The sequence below is a fragment of the Apodemus sylvaticus genome, chromosome 1, assembly GCF_947179515.1.
Source record: "Apodemus sylvaticus chromosome 1, mApoSyl1.1, whole genome shotgun sequence".
Taxonomy (NCBI): Eukaryota; Metazoa; Chordata; class Mammalia; order Rodentia; family Muridae; genus Apodemus; species Apodemus sylvaticus.
In genome coordinates, this window is record NC_067472.1 from 4,206,266 (window position 1) to 4,224,381 (window position 18,116).

Here is an 18,116-nt window from a genome sequence, read left to right on the forward strand (position 1 = left end):
CCAGGGTAGAAGTGAGCACCAGCCTGGCCCAGGCTTTCGGCTGCTGTCTCTCTGCTTGCTACCTGTTCTTGCCTGTCCTCAAATGAAACAAAACAGGGCTCTGGGAGAGAATATACCAGTTTGCTCCTCAGCTCTCCCTTCTTATCTCGTGAGCCTGTGAGGACGCATGAGGAGGGAGGATACGTCCAAACTAAATAAGGAACAAATTAGGGGAGCGTGGCGGCATATCGTGGCGATGCATCCTGTAATCCAGTACCTGTGAGGCGGAAGGCGCCAGCCGGGGCTACGGAGAGACAGGCACAGAAGCGAAATAAGACCTGATGGGTTTTATGTGCTGTGTCCTCCACCCATGCAGCCTAAATCAGGAACTAGCCCACAGTTACGAATCCGTGATGTTTCTCCCACTGGATCCTGTGTTATCTCTCTTATTCAGTAAGGGTCTCACTTTGAGAAATTCATGGTTAGTGAAGACGTGAGGGAGAGGAACTGAGAGGCAAGTCAGGAAACACTCAGGGCCCTCCCCGCAGCTCCGCTGAGAGTTCATGCTCACCCCTGAACAAGCATTTCTGTTGCAGACCCTCCCAGATGGCCACATGCCTGCAGTGAGAATGGACCGAGGGGTGTCCATGCCCAACATGTTGGAACCAAAGGCAAGTGTGACTGATATGTGTGCATGCTTGTGCACACAATTGCATGTGCACTCAGACATGCAAACATAATTGCATGCAAACATAATTGCATGCAAACACAATTGCATGTTTAAACACAATTATAAATAGAGAGACTCGGCTCCCTATCTGTTTCCTGTCTGCAGAGCATAAGAGCCACCTGGTTCCAGGCTGGTACCCCAGGCTAGCTTGTCTTAAAGCATCCTGCCATTCCTGCTTGTGACAATGTCAGCAGACGTAAACCCTCAGTGCCCACAGTACTCTGCTCACAATGAGGTGCCAGTACCCTCTGGGCCTATGTATCCTATGGGACTAAGACATGACCTTGACCCCTGTCACATGCATTTCAAGTCATGTCCAATGCCGAGTGGGGCAGCAGAAGCCTGCTGCAGATGGTGTGCCCAACGTATAGCCCACTTTGCCAGAACATTCTTAGTGTTAATAACAAATGCCTTACGTACCATCTCTGATGAGTCTTGGGCAAACTGACTTGGCTGGTCATCCTAGCTCCGGAGCATGCTGTGTCTCAAGAGGCATCTAGTTGCCAGATGTGGTGGGGCATACCTTTAATCTGAGAACTCAGGAGGTGGGGTCAGACTGAATGATCAGAATTTGGGGCCAGCTTGATCTACATAGTAAGACCCTGTCTAAAACAAAACAAAACAAAACAAAACAAAACAGAAGGATGATCTCCTTGGTGCCTATACTTGCGGCTTATTTCAGTATGTAAGCCTCCAGAACACTGGAATCCACAAACTATCACAGCTGAGAGTGCTGAGCCCCACACAAAGGTGTGTAAGAGGCAGTATACGTGCCTGCCACTTCAGATCTCCACTAACTTTGACCTTACGTCTTGTTCCTAGTAGATTAGCATGCTTACATTCAGAAACTCATTCCCAAGGCACAGTGCAGCGTGAGTCACTGGCAGAGAGATGGGGAGCATATGAGAGTCTATCTCTGTTCCCCGGACACTAGAGGCTCATTGTAGATGCTCTTGTTGCTGTCTCTCTCATGGGAGTTCTGGACCTTAGAGTGTGCTTCAATTCAATGGATGATTGTGTGCTAGACAAGACACTGTCTGTCCTTCTCAGATATTTCCGTATGAAATGCTCATGGTGACCAACAGAGGGCGCAACAAAATCCTGAGAGATGTGGATAGAACCCGACTGGAGGTAAGCAAGGCAAAAATGTAAGCTTAACTTCAAGTAAAGCTCCTTATGTGCATGTGTGTCACACACACACACACACACAAATGCACACATACACCAGCATGCCTTTAAAAAATTATAAATGTATTTTTTCCAGAGGAAACCTAAAGTCGTAGGATTTATTATTCATTTTTATTTTATATGCACTGGTGTTTTGCCTGCATGTATGCTGTATGAAGGTGTTGGATCACCTGGAACTGGCATTACAGACAGCAGTGAACTGGACACGGGCCCTCTTGAAGAGCATCGGGTGCTCTTAACTGCTGAGTCATGTCTCCAGTCCCTAAAGTAGGGAATTTTTTTTCAAGTCTCATCTTGTAGGTGGAATGAAAAGCTAACTAAAATCTTGAGACTCTCCAAGGAACTAAAAGAGATGGAGAGTATAGCATCTAGCCATTGCTCCCTTTAGTGTGGGCGTTTCCTTAGACATGAAGAGGTGTGGCAAGAGGAAGGACACAGCCCATTCTCAAAGTGTATGCCACACCCAGGCACGTCAAGGCAGGCAGTCCTTGGCTTCAGAGAGACCAGTGGTAAGGCACATGCCCTTACATTTAAGCACCCTTACATCTAAGCCTACAGTAAGGTCAGTGTGTAAAAGTACCTGTTAAGATTTATAGTGACCACAGAGGCAGGTGTGGTTCATCACATTTTTAGAAATCAGATTCCGGCGTTCTTAGGGCTGGAATGCAGTATGGGCATCTCCATTTCACCTGAGGTATTCCCAGGCCCATATCTGCCATGGGGTTGGCTAAGTCCACTGAGAGGAGAGGAAGCAGAATTCTAGGTCTATGCTGGACATGTTTCTTCTTTGGCTGTTTCTGCCTTGTTCCTTGTTTTCAAGGGTTATCTCAGTACACATACAAAGGGCTTCCTTAGGCGTGGGAGACTGAGCTTTGTGCCTTTCCATCTGAATCATTTTTATTTAAGAAACTTCTGTCTGCCCATCTGAAGAAGAGTCAAGTCTCTTCCCTGACACAGCACAGTGCTTTCACATAAGAGATCGGGCTAGCTCAGGCTATCCTAGTGTTAAATGGGCTTGATGGGAGGAATGACCAATGGAGATAAACATCCTTCTCTCCTGTTACTGGGTCAGGACGAGGCTCTGGGGCTCTCCCAGGAAACACCCTGGAAGTCCCTCTCTTTGACCATCACTAGAGTCCATTTTCCCCTGCATCATTTCAACGTCCTAAAGACCTGAAGTGATGCTGTCACATCCAGGACCACAAGTCACCTTCCTGTGCCCAGTCACTAGCCCAGCTCTGCCACCATGTTGGCAGTCGTCTGCCAGGTGCTTCCTCTGGTGGAGGACACTACCTGACTGTGCCCAGGAAACAAGCACCAGAGAGAGCCACCTCTCCCAGTCTGACTGACTCTTCAGTGTGAGGGAATGGAGTTCAGGATTCCTTCCCCCTACAGACGTCCAAGTCTGCAGGTGCAGAAAGTGACACATTATTTATACATTGTCTCTGCGCATCTTCCTTCATGCTTTAAACCATCTCTGGATGATATATAGTGCCTAGTGGAACCTAAACAATATGTCTGTAACTGCAGAACTGTGTTGTTTGGGGCGAAATGACCAGGGAGACAGTCTGTGTGTGTTTAAGTAAGATGCAGTTTGGAAAGGCTACTTTTGATCTAAAATGGATTGAGTTGGGGATTCAGAAGCCAGGACTGTGGAAGGCCGGCTGTATTCATACACTGGAAAACGCATCTGATGTTCATTGGTGTGGCCATTAGGACTAACAGCCTCTTGCTTCTCTCTTCCTAGCGCCACTTAGCCCCAGAAGTATTTTGGGAAATCTTTGGGATGTCCATACAGGAATTCGACAAGTTACCTCTTTGGAGACGCAACGACATGAAGAAAAAAGCTAAGCTCTTCTAAGTCCCTCAAGTAAACGACAATCAGGAAAAGGACTCTCAGTGGCAGTGGTGCCTAGAACATTGTACTAAGGCCCAGAGTTGATCAGAGAATTCATTCACCACCATCTCCCAGCACAACACCGAGGGCAAGTCTGATCTTAGCACCCATGAGCCACATCCTGGGCCAAGCAACAGAACCTTGCCAAGCAACGATGGGATAGAATTTCTATGCTCCCAAATTCAGTGGTAACGTCCACATGGGACCTTTTCACGTGACTCTGTGGGGCTTCTTTCTCCTTTTTACTTTCCCCTTTAACCCATGTCTAACTTAGTGCTGCCTGTGTTGGTAAAAGTCAGCAAGTGCCCTTAGGAAGCCACACAGAGGGAATGCTGGGAGTTCTGGAGTATTAGTCTATTTATTATGTAGCACTGTGGCGGAGAAGGAATCCAGGGGCCTGCATCGATCTGGTAGCAACAACTTTGCCTGTCCTTGGCAGCCTCCCTCAGCTCTGCCTGGGCTCTGAGGGAAATGGAACTCTGTCAAGGAACAGGTAGTTCTAATCGCGTGGCTGAGTACCAGCAAAAGTGATTTAAACAAGCTCCTGTTCTCTTCCTGTGTGCGGAGACCTGGCTGGCCAACTGCTAGAGGGGAAAAAGTTAAGACAAAGGAAAAGGAAAAGGAATGAAGGAAACTCCCTCCCTGAAAGATTTTTCTGCTTCTGAGGCTGTGCTCAGCCCTTTCTTTCCCCCTATAAATTGATAGGAACTGGCATGTCCACCTTTCCAAAGAAAGGAAAGGCAAAAAAAAAGTGTCCAGATTGGTCCAGCTGCGAATAGGTGATTTTTTCCTCCATGAATCATGTATCTCTTAGAGAAGAAAACTCTGTGCCCTGTGTCATCACAAGGTCCCCGCCTCCATGTGCGTCTGTCTGTCTGGCCTTCGATGGGTCAGGTCAAGCCCTCGCTGGTTTTGTTTTAAGGGCAGAGACTAACAGAAGACATGTTTTTCTGAAGTAGATTGCTCTCACTCGGCCTGGTTGACAAGCACATGTGTGTTCATGTCTGTGTGTAACTCACCCAGGGCAGATCTGTGAGTCTATATGTGCTTTGTAACCTCTGCTTGAATGTTGACTGTACTGTGCTGTGGCTTTGAAGGTCATTTGAACAAGAGCGTGCAACCTGGAGATGGAGAGCGAGGCTCAAGGAGGGTGCTTAGAGACTAGCCTGTTCTTTGAGATTCATGCTAGGTTCAGACTGAGGACGACGGAAGGGAGGCCAGCCTAGTTTAGGGCTCAGAATGTCTCATCAGAGCCCTTCCATACTCTATGACTCTGAGTGTGAATTGGAACGCAGTTCTTTCACTAAAATGTGTAATAAGGCCACATCATAAGGACTGGTATGAGTTGGGTTAGGGTCCCCAGAGCTGCAGGAAAGAAGTTAGATCACACTGATTCTCCTGCTGTGGGGCTCTCCTTGGGAATTTAAACTCTGAGTTAATGCCAAGTGGGAAAGCACTTGAATTCACCCACAATGACCACTCGGCACAAAATTCAGAAATTCCTTCTGAATCATTAAAGCGACTAGCCGTCTGCCGACACCTGCATTAAAGATCGAGCAACACAGATTCCCAGCCCATGATACGAGCCTGTGGCTTGTGACCCGCTTCTTTGGGTAATCCTGCTGCATTCCTGTAAGAGAGTTAAGTATGAAAACTAGTCTCACAAGTGTGTGTGGATCTGTTAGTGCACTCAGCAAGAGGGCTGGACCACTGGCCTAGATAGATGGGTCCTGCTCCTCTTGGGGAGACAGATCGCAAAAGTGGGTTCTCTGCATGTCTCTGGCTTCTTCCCGTGTTCCCAGTGTTTTGCTCTAGCTGCCCTGCTCATCACTGGCTGCCTCAGCACCAGGCCTGTATCACGTGGCTCTCACGTTACCCTGGCAGCATACAGGATGTAGGATGCATTCACAGTGTTCCCAGTCAGCAGACCTGGTGGCCTGGTGGGAGACTTTATTTATCCAGCATGGAGACAACATGACCCTTCGTCCTTTTTACTGGTTAATGCTTTCTCAAATGAAGCAGATGAGAAAAACCCAGGTATTTCTTAGAAACAGGGGCGGTTGCTAAGGCTCCACACTTGCTCTCCATAAAGTAATGGTGGCTCTGTCCTGGCATAGGAAAGTTCAGCTGCAGGGGAAAAGGGGGAGACAGCCTTCCTCTTTAAGCTACAAAGAACCTTAAGTTAAAGGACCTGCCTAGGATTGCAATAATTGAGGAACTGAACTCTTAAATTCTTGCAATAATGAAATCCTGCCTCCTTGACTATTTGAACTCAGTTCTCCATCTAATTGGAAAAAAATGCATTCCCTATCAGTATAGTAGACTGTTTAAATTGTATCAAGGGAAAAATGTATCACTAGACTACACCAGTAAGAACCCTGGCTGCTCTGGGGAAGGAGAGCTGGAAAGTGTCATGTCAGAAGTGTAGCTCCATCCCCTAGCAGAAGATTCCATCCCAGAGGGATGTGTCAAGGATGGTCTGGTTCTAACTGCCAGATACAATGTCAGTGATGTTAAAGGCTCCACATGGTTGACCACAGCATGGGAGAGCAGTGTTCTTCATTTGAATCCACCCTGCTGGGCACAGGAAAATTTCAGTTGCTAAAACTTAAAGCACTCGTTCACTTGGGGGGAGGATCCTACACAGGGTGGACTCGGTGCGTCTATTAAGGGCTATATTTTCTAGCATTTGACTTACTTGCGACTTGATACAGATTGCATGGCCTAAAAGAGGCTTCTGTGGCCACCTGGGAGTCTCACTGTTTTCTTGAAAACGTCTCCAGGAGAGTCCAGGCTCTCATATCGTCTTCCTGTGCAACCTATTAGAGACATGAAAAGCCTTTGAAAACAGCTAGCTCTGCATTTTCATACTGGTATGGAGTTTGTTATGAAATATTTTTACTATGACTCCTTCAACAACTAAATATGAACTGCCTGTTCTCTAAACCTCAAAGAGAAAAAACTGGAGTTAATGGGTGCAAAGGTGCAAAATATAGGGCGTGGGGGAGGGGTAGTTTTCTATCCTTTCTCTGTTCTCCCCAGGTCCTGATTCTATTGCCTCCAGCCCGAGCCTCCTCTCCAGTCCTGTCCTCACCCAAGGCACAGATTCACCCCTGTCATTTCAATCTCTGTCCACTTTCATCACCTCCAGTGTGGAGAGGTTCAGCTGGAGACATTTTTAAAATAGACGACTTTACTTTAAAGCAAACGTCTTTTTTTTTTTTTTTAAGATTGCTTCACGGATGATGCTGTCAAATATATCTGCTTTTGCGAGTTTAAAATTAACCTCCTTTAAGTCTTTGTTAAGAGAGGAAAAAAAAATCTCAAGCAAACTTGGAGTGGCGTTCCAGGGCGTGTTCCAGGGGCAGGCACGGCTCCAGGCTGCGCACTCCATGATCTCTGGCTCTGAAGAGATTTCTAGGAACTGTTCAGTCTGTACTTTCTGTGCCTGCCTCCATTTTGAGTTGCTTTTTCCTTTTCCTCGTTAGACAAACCAGGGCTTCAAGTTCTCTGCTTTGTGTCCCCCCCCCCCACCTTGAAGAACTCTCTATGCAGAAAAAGATGGTGAGGGCTTTGGATTTGCAGTGATGTGTCTTCCAGTGGCAATGTAAGGGAAGGAACAGCCATGTCCACCAGGACGGGAGAACAAGCAAGCCTTCGGCATCTCCAAGGTCACTGCTTGCGTTTTCTACCCGTGATCAGAGGGAGACAGTGACAGTGGACAGTAGATTGCTCTCACCTCTGCGTGTTTAATGTTGCAGCAAACTCACAAAGAAGGGGACAAGCGGCTGTTTCAAATGGAAGCTTTCTAAGCAGACAACACGTGCACAATAAAGTTCAGCGGAGCCCACTTGTTCTCCCAGAAGCTTAATGTAATTGAATGCCAGTTATCACTAAATAAAAGTCTTTTCTGAGTCTCTCGCAAGAGTGACAGTCCTGTGAATCACTTCCCAGGGTGAAAGACAGAGAGAGATGAGCCTAAAGAGACCACATCCAAACAGGCGATGATCATACATGCAAGCATTTTACATTATGGAAGAGGAGACTGTTGTCATGGAATTGATGGTTTTTTGGGGGGCGGGGGCTCCTCTATACAAATGTGTCTGGTGATAAATGTGAGAGGTTTCCATGAGATGCCAAAGACCCTACATCAAATTTCCTTTAAGAATGGTTAATGGGATTTCTGTCCCTGATGAAGGGATGGCCCCCTCTCCTTGGTCCCCCCCCCCTTTGTGGCTATGTGAAAGCAAATGTTTGGAAGTCTTTTGAGAAGCTGTGTCATGTTCCTTGTGGAAATGAGTTAATGTGTGTCAGTGCTGAGCACCTGGTGTTGGTGGGCAGAGGAGGGCGTGGCGGGCAGAGGAGGGCTTGGCCCACAGGCACCGTGGCCCCTGAGCTGTGATTTCCCAGCTGCCTCTGGTGCGGGCAGTCCACTGCACTCTCCACACTGTACTCCATAAATAAAGCTACGTGCTTCCGCCCCAGGTGCCCCCAATGCTGATTTGTTTCTTGGTCTCATTGGTCCTTTTGAAGTTTCATGCTATTTTTAAAAGTATGAGCCAAACTTCCAGGAATCAGAACAAAGAGTGAAATCAGAGTTACAGGAGATTGTTTAGTTTAATACCTATTTAAATTGTATATTGTGCACATGTACAAGCCTGTGCCATTGTAATCCATGCTGGATCCCCTGGATGAGAGTTCCAGGCCATTGTAAGCTGCCTGAAGCAGGTTCTAACCAACCTCAGGCCCTCTGCAAAAGCAGTACATGCTCTTAACCACTCAGCCATCTCTCCATCCCACCTGGTATTTTTCCATTGTATTCATCAGTGTCAGGACATGTATTAAGTGACACATATTTTCCAGTAATTTGCCCAGCAATTCAGGCCATTAGGACCAACTTGATAGGTGACACATTATCAACTGAGAATACTCAGTGGCAGTGTGCAAAGCCCTGGGTTCAAGACCCATCCTCACAAAAATGTCTAGTAGCCCTCTTACACTACAGCTAGAACTGAAGCTGGAGTCTATTGGTGGCACTAGGCAGTGACAGTCCCATCTTTTGGATAAAACAGGATTTGAAGGTAAGAATTTCTGAGCCATTGTGAGCACAGGTCATCCCGGTCACCTAGAGCACGGGCCATCTCAGTCACCTAGAACAATGGGCTGTGTCACTCACCTAGAGCATGGGGGTCTGGTGGGCATCTTCCAATCCCCCTACTTTATCATCAGCCTTTGTGTGAAGAAAAGCTAGATTCCAATTCACTTACCAGAAAGCGTAGGCTTCCATCTGTGTTTCAGGTGCCTGCTCTGAGCCTCAAGCCCACCGTGGCTGTCCCACCTTTGCAGGGGCCGGTCACGCCAGGCTTCACCTGGGTGCCAGAGGCAGGCCGTTCACCAAGGCAGTTGGCACAGCTGGTTTGCTGCAGTCAGAGAAGGTGTGAGGAAGCCCAGCCTCCAGTCTGCCATTAACCCAGCTCCACTTCCACCAGCGCCAGTGTCTGTCCCTAGCTTCACCACCAGGGGTCACCTATGGTCCTTGTCATGACCTCCTTATGGCCATTGGCTCTGGAGGCCACCAATGAGTTGAAACTGACTCCTTCCTTGAGTTCACCACAGAGAAGGATGCATAGAAGGCGGTGGTCCAGGCAAGGACCATTTCCCTTCTCCCTTCATACCATGCGTCGACCTCTACCCTCTCCTCCTCCGGCCACGCCATGTTTTCTCCCAATGTCCAACTCTTCAAGGAGAGAGTCTGCCTCCAGGGAACAGAGACTGCAACCACAGTTAACTCTGTAAAACCCATTCCGAGTTACCCAGGCAGTTTTCCTACGGGCTCCACCCATCTCATGAAAGACAAGGCCACAGTTACATCCTTGGCGTGAGCCCGTCTTGATGGCCAGCTTACCTTACCCTGGCAGTTCTTGGCACACTGATGATCAACCCTGGTGTGCAGTGCTTAACTTCAAGATACCACAACTCCACAACTCTCCTAACAGCCCTATGGGACTGATCATCGCCGCTTTACCAAGCAGGTTTGATGGCAGAGCTCAGAGGCTAAGCAAGTATGTCTGGCTATTCATCCAATAAGTAGCAGAAGTGGGCATCTCAGATCTGTCCCCTTCAAATCCCATATTGCTTTCTTTCAAGTCCGTGTTCTTAGGGCAAGGACAGCATCTTCTGCCTAGTTCCCTTCAATATGGCCCCCATCACGATTACCATGGGGCAGCTGTGAATGGCAATCCCGAAAATTGCTTGGTGATCAGTTATTAAGGCTCCACCAAACTAGTTTTCTCATGGAATGGAAAAAGTAGTGAGAATCCCATCCAGATTATAACATGCAGAGCACATAATGCAGCGCCCCGACACACGGACTCCAGAAACTCCAGTGACATTTACAGGGAGTGGCCAGCCACTTAGGATTGAGGGAGCCACAAGCCGTCTGGGTCACACTGGCTTCCTAGGTGAGTCTAAAGTGAGCTCTATGAAGGGATGGTGTAGCGGCGAACAGGTCATCAGGTTCATGAGACCTGCATGTGAAGAGATGGCATAGAACAGAGGATGGTCTCCGGGGGGCCTGGGAAGTGTGGTGGGCATGGCCAGAAGGAGACTGTAGTGGGCGTGACTGGGAGGGGATTGTAGTGGGCGTGACTGGGAGTATCTGGTTGTGGTCATTGCTAAAATCTTTTCCTAGAGGAGATGTGAATAAAGCCAACCCTTCCTTCTAAGGTACCAGTGACACCCTGAGGTATGAGTCCACCAAGTTTATGCCAAGAAACCAATGAATTTATTAAGCTTATAGAGCTGTGGATGTCTTATGGGGAGGACCCTGGGTGGTCTTGAAACAGCCACACATGAGGAAAGTCTGCACACAGCATGAATTGACTCCTCCATGGCCACACAGATGGCTGCCCTCCCTGGTCCTTCCCATCCACATGCTCTAGTCTCTCCCTAAGACTACCTGCCATTAGGGCAGAAGTGTACACGGTTGCTTGGTAGGAGTGGCTGGATACATGGAGGGTCCCAATGCAACTCAATGCCTTCCTGCCCCTCCTTCTATGAGGAAATATCAACAGTCAGTGTGCTCAGCTGTGATCTTTTGTGAGCACGTCTGGATGAACTCCTGATATTGACCGTCAGCTCAGGGTATCACCCTGCCTGCACACACGGGTCAAGTCTAGTCCCTTTCTAAACAATTGTATGAGGATTTTCCTTTCTGTTGTGCACTTTTCCCTCCCTCTCCTATATAGATGGAGATCCGATTATTAAATCAAACTCACCACCTCTTATCCACTGCCAGAACAGCAGCCCTCGTTGCACAGTAGTGTAAGACTGAGGCTCTTGGTGATCAGCAGTAACAAGCACAGAAAGTGTCTCAGAGATGAGTGCAGAGGCCAGCAGCCTGGGCTTCAGTTCTGGCTCCACCAGTTATTGGCTGTACAGCTAATGAAGATTTGTTTAACTTCGCTAAGCCCCAATTTCCATTTCTATAAAAAATAATTATTATTATTAATACCTGCTTCAAAGTAGGACAAGAGCCGGCATGATCCAAAATGAGACCTCAGACATTGTTTGCTAGCAGACAGACTGCTGTAAAGACCAACTGACGAGCCCCGCCCAACCCTGAGATGAGCATAGTCTCTCTTAGATTGATCCTTACCTTACTTCTCTTGTAGAAAAGGAAACAGACCCAGAAAGGCTGCCTTAGTCCGTATCACTTGGTGACTGGCGTGGGGACCTAGGCTTGGAGGCCAGCCTCTCTAGTCTGAAGCTCTGCCTCTGTGCAGCTATTCCCCAGGATGACCTTCTGGGCAGCAGACTATGCAAACGGGAGGCACCCAGAAGTGCTTCCCACCCCAGGGATGCCAACACCACGTGGGAAGCAGCCGTAATTTCTGAGAGATCTTTACAACTGTGTGGCTCCCTTCTAAGCAGGTCAAGGCTAAAAAGCCAATGTTCGGAGATTTCCTCAGCTCAAGAAAGTCGCCAGAGCTGACCACTCTCTCGCACGTGACAGCTAGATCTATACTTAGAAGACCTACCAACTTCAAGCCAGCTAAAAGCCCAGCATAGATAGGGGAGGTGCTTGTAAAGTCCAACCCCATCTGAGGAGCTATTGGCAGTTGTGGGTCCTAAGAGGATACAGTAGATGGTCTTAAACCTGTGCACATACAGACAACATGTAAGCAACCTCCCTGGGTTCAAGAGAAAAGAGAACAAAGCACAAGAAGTTGGGAGAGGAAAGTGCTGAGGAGGCAAGGGAGGAATTCGAGGAGGCGGAAGGGCAACAGATTTGATCAAAACACATTATATGCATGTATGAAGTCTCCAACAGTCTTTTAAAAAAATGCTTCCAGCCTGCTCTGCCCCTCCTGCCCATTGCTGGACAGGGCTCCTCCCTCCTCCCCCGTCCCAGAGCCAGACAGCCTTGTCTGGGTGTGGCTACCAGCCCTGTTCTGCTGGATATAGTCCATTGTAGGCTAGGAAGCAACAAGGAAGGGTGGGGACTCTGGGGCTGGCAACTTTTGGGAAAGCCCAGTGCAGCTGAGGAGTAGTGACAAGAACTTCAGAGCCCCAAGTTGAGAACCACACCTAGTTCCTTCTCTTCCCATCTGAGGTCCAGACTCAGAATCTGCTGCTCTTGGGCTACAGAATTTGGGGAGTCCTGTGGTGGTATATTTTCCTTTCCACTCTCAACTAGATAAATATGCTCTTCAGAGTCTGCCCTGTTCAGAACACAATAGCAGGCCCTGGAGAGGATTTTCTGTATTTATTTGTGCTGTCCCCTGCTGCTGCATACTGCCCACCCCCTCCCCATCTTTTCTTAACTCATCTCTCCTATCAATACAAAGAAAATCTGGCTTGGGAACCTCTCACCTCCAAAATAGGAGCTGGTTCTGTGTAGGCCCTGCAAGGTGTAAGGTGTCGCTCCGATAACATGGCCATGGGATCTGATGGCAGCACAGAGCCTTCCAGAATTCTCCAGGCCCACCCAGACCTGCTGAGACTCCAAATCAAGGGATGGAGGATACTGAATCTTGTGGTGGTGACATTTGTGGTTGTGGGGTCAGGAGGTTCTACAGGGTGACCACTGCTAAACTGGATCCTGTGTGTGGATTATTCCAATTAGGCTTGGCAGTGGATTCCAGCCCCATCCTATCTAAGTCTAAATAGCTTGTTTGTTTGTTTGAGTTTGTTTTACTGTGTCTTACTGTGTAACCATGGTTGGTCTGGAACTTATTATGTAGTCAAGGCTGGCCTTGAACTCAGAGATCTACCTGTCTTTGTTTCCTGAGTGCTGGGAATAAAAGAAGGCATGGAGCATGTCAACTTGAGGCATGCCCAGCTCTCTGGGAGCTCCACAGTATTAAGCACATGGTTTTCAAAGGACTGGGAGGAATATGTTCTCAGAGACTAGCAAGGTAGAACCTGGCCATAAATAACATTTGTTCTTCAGTGAGCTGACGCTGGCACAAAAAATTCAGGTTCTTTGGTTCCTGTTTTGTCCTGAAACATACACTTCTAAAGGAAGAGTCAGAAGAGTTACAATATATAGCCAGACTAGCCAGTGCCTCCTGTGTAAAAATAAAAACTTAGCAGAGGGATGATGTAGCTTAAGGGTAGAGTGTTTGAGCAGCATGCAGGAGGTCCTAGGTTTGATCCCCAGGAGTAGCAAAATAAGTAATTAATTAAAATTTAAGCATTGTTACCTTAGGGACTGGAGAGATGGCTCAGTGGTTAAAAGGACTCACTGTTCTTCCAAAGGTCTTGAGTTCAATTCCCAGTACCCACATGGCAGCTCACAACTGTCTGATGCTGCCTTCGGGTGTGCAGATGTACATGCAGACAAAGACCCCATATGCCATATATATGGATTTATTTCTCTGTTCCCCATGAGGTGTGCCCTGCTAAAACCTAAAACCCTAACTGGTTTTTCAGGGATGAAAGTGTTCTAAAGAGTCACGGGTGTCCTCCCAATCTGAGGCTCAGGCTATTGAAACAATGTACCCCTAAACACTGAGACTTCTCCCAGGAATCCCATGCTAGGAGAAAGAACAGGCTGAAGCTGGTGTATGTGTGTTGGGGTAGGGTGGGGACAACAGCTAACACTTGCCTTCCAGAAGGAAATTATACACAGTGTTGAAAACTTGCAGGAGAGACTGGAGCCTAGACAACCATGGGCCAGTCTTGGGCAGGACCACACCTTCGCCTGGACTGCTCGGGCATATCCATAGCCCTCTGCTTGACCCTTACTTCAGAACCCAGAAGACAGAAGAGGGGCCCCGAGGACCTGTCCTTCTTCCAGTGTTCCTATATTGAACAAATCTTTTCCTGGACTGTTTGTTCTGTTCTAAGAGACTGACTGCAGCCGGTAGCCAGTACTGGCTTCTTAGACTTTGGTGACAAGCCTGCCGACACTTACTAGTTGTTTTAATCACACAGCTCCCCCTGTACACAGCCTTGTACAGTTGGCTTCAGTTGTCAACTTGACTCATCTGTGAATGGGGACATTCAACTAAAGAATCAGCTCCCTCGGAATGGCCTATGAGCCTGTCAGTAGGACAGTTTCTTGATTGCTAATTGATAGAGAAGGGCCCCCCATGGGTGGCGCCATACCTTATTAGCAAATGGGTCCAGGTTGTATACAGTTCCTGCTTCTAAGTTCCTGTCTGAGTTCCTGCCCTGAATTCCCTCAGTGAGTATGGCAGAGGAATAGAAGCTATCTGAACCCCCTTCCTCCCTGAGCTGCCTTTAGTGATGTTTATTGTATGGATAGAAAGCACACTAAGAAACAGCTTGTGCTAGGTTGAATAGGAATAGCCCCATAGGCTCTTATATTTGAATGCTTGGTTAACAAGGGCTGGCACTATTTGAAAGGATTAGGAGGTATGGCCTTGTTGGAGTGGGTGTGGCCTTGGAGTGGATGTGGCCTTGTTAGGGTGGGTGTGGCCTCAGAGTGGGTGTGGCCTAGCTAGAGTAGGTGTGGCCTTGTTGAGGAAGTTTGTTACTGGAGGTGGCCTTTGAGGTTTCAGGAGCCCACATCAGGCTCAGTGGCTCTCTCTTCCTTTTGACTTCAGATCCAGATGAAGAACTCTCAGCTGCCTCTCCAGCACCATTTCTGCCTGCATGCCACCATGCTCCCTGTCTTGATGATAATGGACTAAACCTTCAACTTGGTATGTAGGCAGGGACTTCTAGCTTCTGGAGCTCTCGCCTTTCCGTGCTGAGTCCTCAGATTACAGGCACGCACCAGGTCTAGTTTGTGGCACTGGAGATCAAACCCTGCTAACCAAGCTACACCCTTAACCTCTCATGGGACAGTGGTCGCTTTTATTGTTTATTCTCTACACCTAAGCACTGGCAGCTGGTTGGAGTAACGTGTCTCAGGAGATGAGTCCATGTGGCCTCCGTGCCTTGACTGGAACAAGGACCTCTGTAGATATCATTAGGGAAAGATAGAGACAAAATCAGTTTAGAGTGGCCCTGAGAATGTCTTAGAAGAGACAAGAAAGCACAGAGGTGGCCTCAGAGAGGCCATGTGACATCAGGCAGAGATTAGAGTTTTCCCCAAATGAAGAATCACCAGGATTCACCAGAAGGTTTGTAGGTCAGGATGTTTCTTCCCCGAGACCCTTGCCTGCAAGGCCCTTGAGGTGCCAGTAACCAGGCCCCACCCTCCAGACTATTTGAACGATAAAGATAAGGTTGCCGCAAGAGCAGGCCACAAGCATTCCACCAATCCCAGGTCACCCTGGAAAGCTCCGCCCCTCCTGAAATTCCATATAAAGCCCGCCTCCTGCCCAGGTTTTTTGAGCAGATGCAGCCACTCTCCTTCTTCCTGCTCGGTCTCCTGTGTGAGGCTTGTGTGGTGTGACGTTGTGGTGTTCTTGGCACCTGACTGCCAGGGTGCCTTTCCCCTCAGAGCTGTAGCACTTGCACTGCCTCCGACGTCAGTCAAAGTGTGCTTCTGTTCTCTAGAACTGTGGGAGAGCACATTTTTGTTGTTCTAGGCACAGACTTTATGGCTCATTGGTTCTGCTGTCTTAAGAGGCGAATATCACATGCTGACTGGTGAAAAAAAATGTCTAAGTCATCGGTGAGGTGGAGCTTGAGAAAGCCCTGGCTGCAGTCATCTAGTGGGCTTAGAAAATTCTCTCTGTTGATCCTCTGGAGTTCTGGTTTTGCAGGTGCTCTGCAGTCCTGGGTTGAACTCTGTGGTGCAGCCGCCAGGCAGGGTGATGGACGGGGTGGCTCCGTTCACAGCCCCCTTTCAGAGGGCATGTGCAAGGACAGGGCACAAACTCACCTTAGCGAGAAAAGTGAAACCAAAGAGAATCGTCCCTGACTCTGTGGACACAGAGCCCCACGCTGGCTCTGCAGGGGGTCCTTCCATTCTCAGGATTCATGGATTATTTCTCTATTGCTTCTTTCTGACTTCTGTACCAAGGTTTTAAAAGCATATCTTGAAAGCACTTTAGCCATACAACTCTGCATTCGTATTTTCTGGAGTATACGGAAGTCTACTCAATTCCGCAAGAAGACATCGTCTCCAGCTCCTGGGGCTTCCTGGGGTAATTGAAGGTCTAGGGAATGAGATGAGTTGCCACACAAGGTTAGTGATATTTTAATAACTAGAGATGCTTCTTCCCACTTGTGCTAATTAAATTCTCCATGAGATAAACCACCTTGATGTTTGTCCCTAAGGGTTCTAAGTTCAGTGACGACCTCAGTATCCGGTGTCTGAGGTATGACACTCAGCGTTTGGCGGATAGGAGCCCTTAGTAGGCAGTGCTGAGCAGCTGGACCCACCCTGGCTGGCGAGAGGGTGACATGGCACTACCACTGTGAAAGAGCACTTGTCTCTTATGAAGCAAAGCAACATTTTTCATACGACGACCCAGCATTTCACCCAAAGCCTTTATGCTATGTTTATGTTAACTTTAATCACAAGAACCAGAAATATTCCAAATATTCTTCAACTTGGAAATGAATAAACAACTATGGTTCAGTCATAAAATGGGATTTTCTTTCTTTTCTTTTTCTTTTTAAAAAATGTATACAATGTATTTTGATCATGTTTTCCCCTCCTCAAACTCCTCCCATATCCTCCTCACATTCCTACATTTCCCAACTTTATGGTCTCTCTCTCTCTCTCTCTCTCTCTCTCTCTCTCTCTCTCTCAAAAAGCAAGACCTCTCAAAAACAAGAATCAAAACAAAACAAACAAAAAACCCAAAACAACATCCAAACCCAGTTAGACAAAATATGCCTAAATGAAACAAGACAGTCCACAGAAAAATACAAGAAGTTCATTTTGTTGTGGCCAGCTATTCCTGGGCATGGGGCCTGCTCCGGAGTATGGTTGATATATACGTGATGGTTTGAATGACAACGCCCACTCAGGCCCATGGAGAGTAGCACATTAGGAGGCGTGGCCTTATTGAAGCAGGCGTGGCCTTGTAGAAGGAAGTGCATCATGGGGGTTGGGCTTTGAGGTTTCAGAAACTCAAACTAGGTCTAGTGTCTCACTGTATCCTCCTGCTGTCTGCAGATCCAGATGTAGAACTCAGCTACCTCTCCAGCACCGAGTCTGCCTGCACACGCCATGCTTCCCGCCATGATGATAATGGACTAGACCTCTCAACTGTAAGCCAGGCCCAATTAAAGGTTTCCCTTTATAAGAGTTACCGTGGTCACTGCGTCTCCTCACAGGAATAAAACCCTAACTAAGACAATATACCTAGTGACTCTCCATTGGAGAAAATGGGTTTTTCGTTTGCCAGTGGGTGTTAGTTACAAATACTTCTCAGTTAGAGGTGGGATCCCAAGTTCTCCTCTCAGTGCTGTGACAAAATCTGGCTCAAACCTGTGTGGGTCTTGTGAATGCTGCCACAGTCTCTGTGGGTTCATTCATGCCTCGGTCCTGTTTGTCTGGAAGATGCCGTTTGCTTGGTATCCTCCATCCTTTCTGACTTTTATGATCTTTTTTACCTCCTCTTCTGTAAACACCCCGAGCTTTGAAAGGTTTGATGACGACTGTCTCATTTGTGACTGAGAGCCCCTAAGTCTCTCACTCCAGCGCTTGTACAAGGGAATATTGCTTAGCAGTAAGAAGGAATGAACCATTGCAATACCCCGGATTGCCTTGAGGGAGAAAAGGGCTAAATCAGAAGGGCTGCATGCTTCACGACTCCACTGATAGCATCATCAGAAGACCTCGGCAGAAGCTGCCTACGAAAAGAAAAAGGGACAGTCAGGGGAGATGAGCTATTCTGTATTTTGATTATGCTGATGATCTCATGGAGATATTCACATGACAAGTTC

The 18,116-nt window shown here is 47.8% G+C and overlaps 1 protein-coding gene across 4 annotated transcripts in view; it reads left to right on the plus strand.

Moving 5' to 3' along the window:
• The window catches only part of Ablim1 (actin binding LIM protein 1), a 283,728-nt gene extending 275,439 nt beyond the window's left edge, over positions 1–8,289 (plus strand). For all 4 annotated transcript variants that reach the window (XM_052182763.1, XM_052182756.1, XM_052182772.1 and 1 more), the window contains 3 exons: positions 576–650; positions 1,760–1,840; positions 3,645–8,289. In XM_052182763.1, the coding sequence (XP_052038723.1) occupies positions 576–650; positions 1,760–1,840; positions 3,645–3,758 (270 nt within the window). In that variant the 3' untranslated portion in view covers positions 3,759–8,289. The remainder of the gene's footprint in view (positions 1–575; positions 651–1,759; positions 1,841–3,644) is intronic.
• Positions 8,290–18,116: the final 9,827 nt, after the last annotated feature.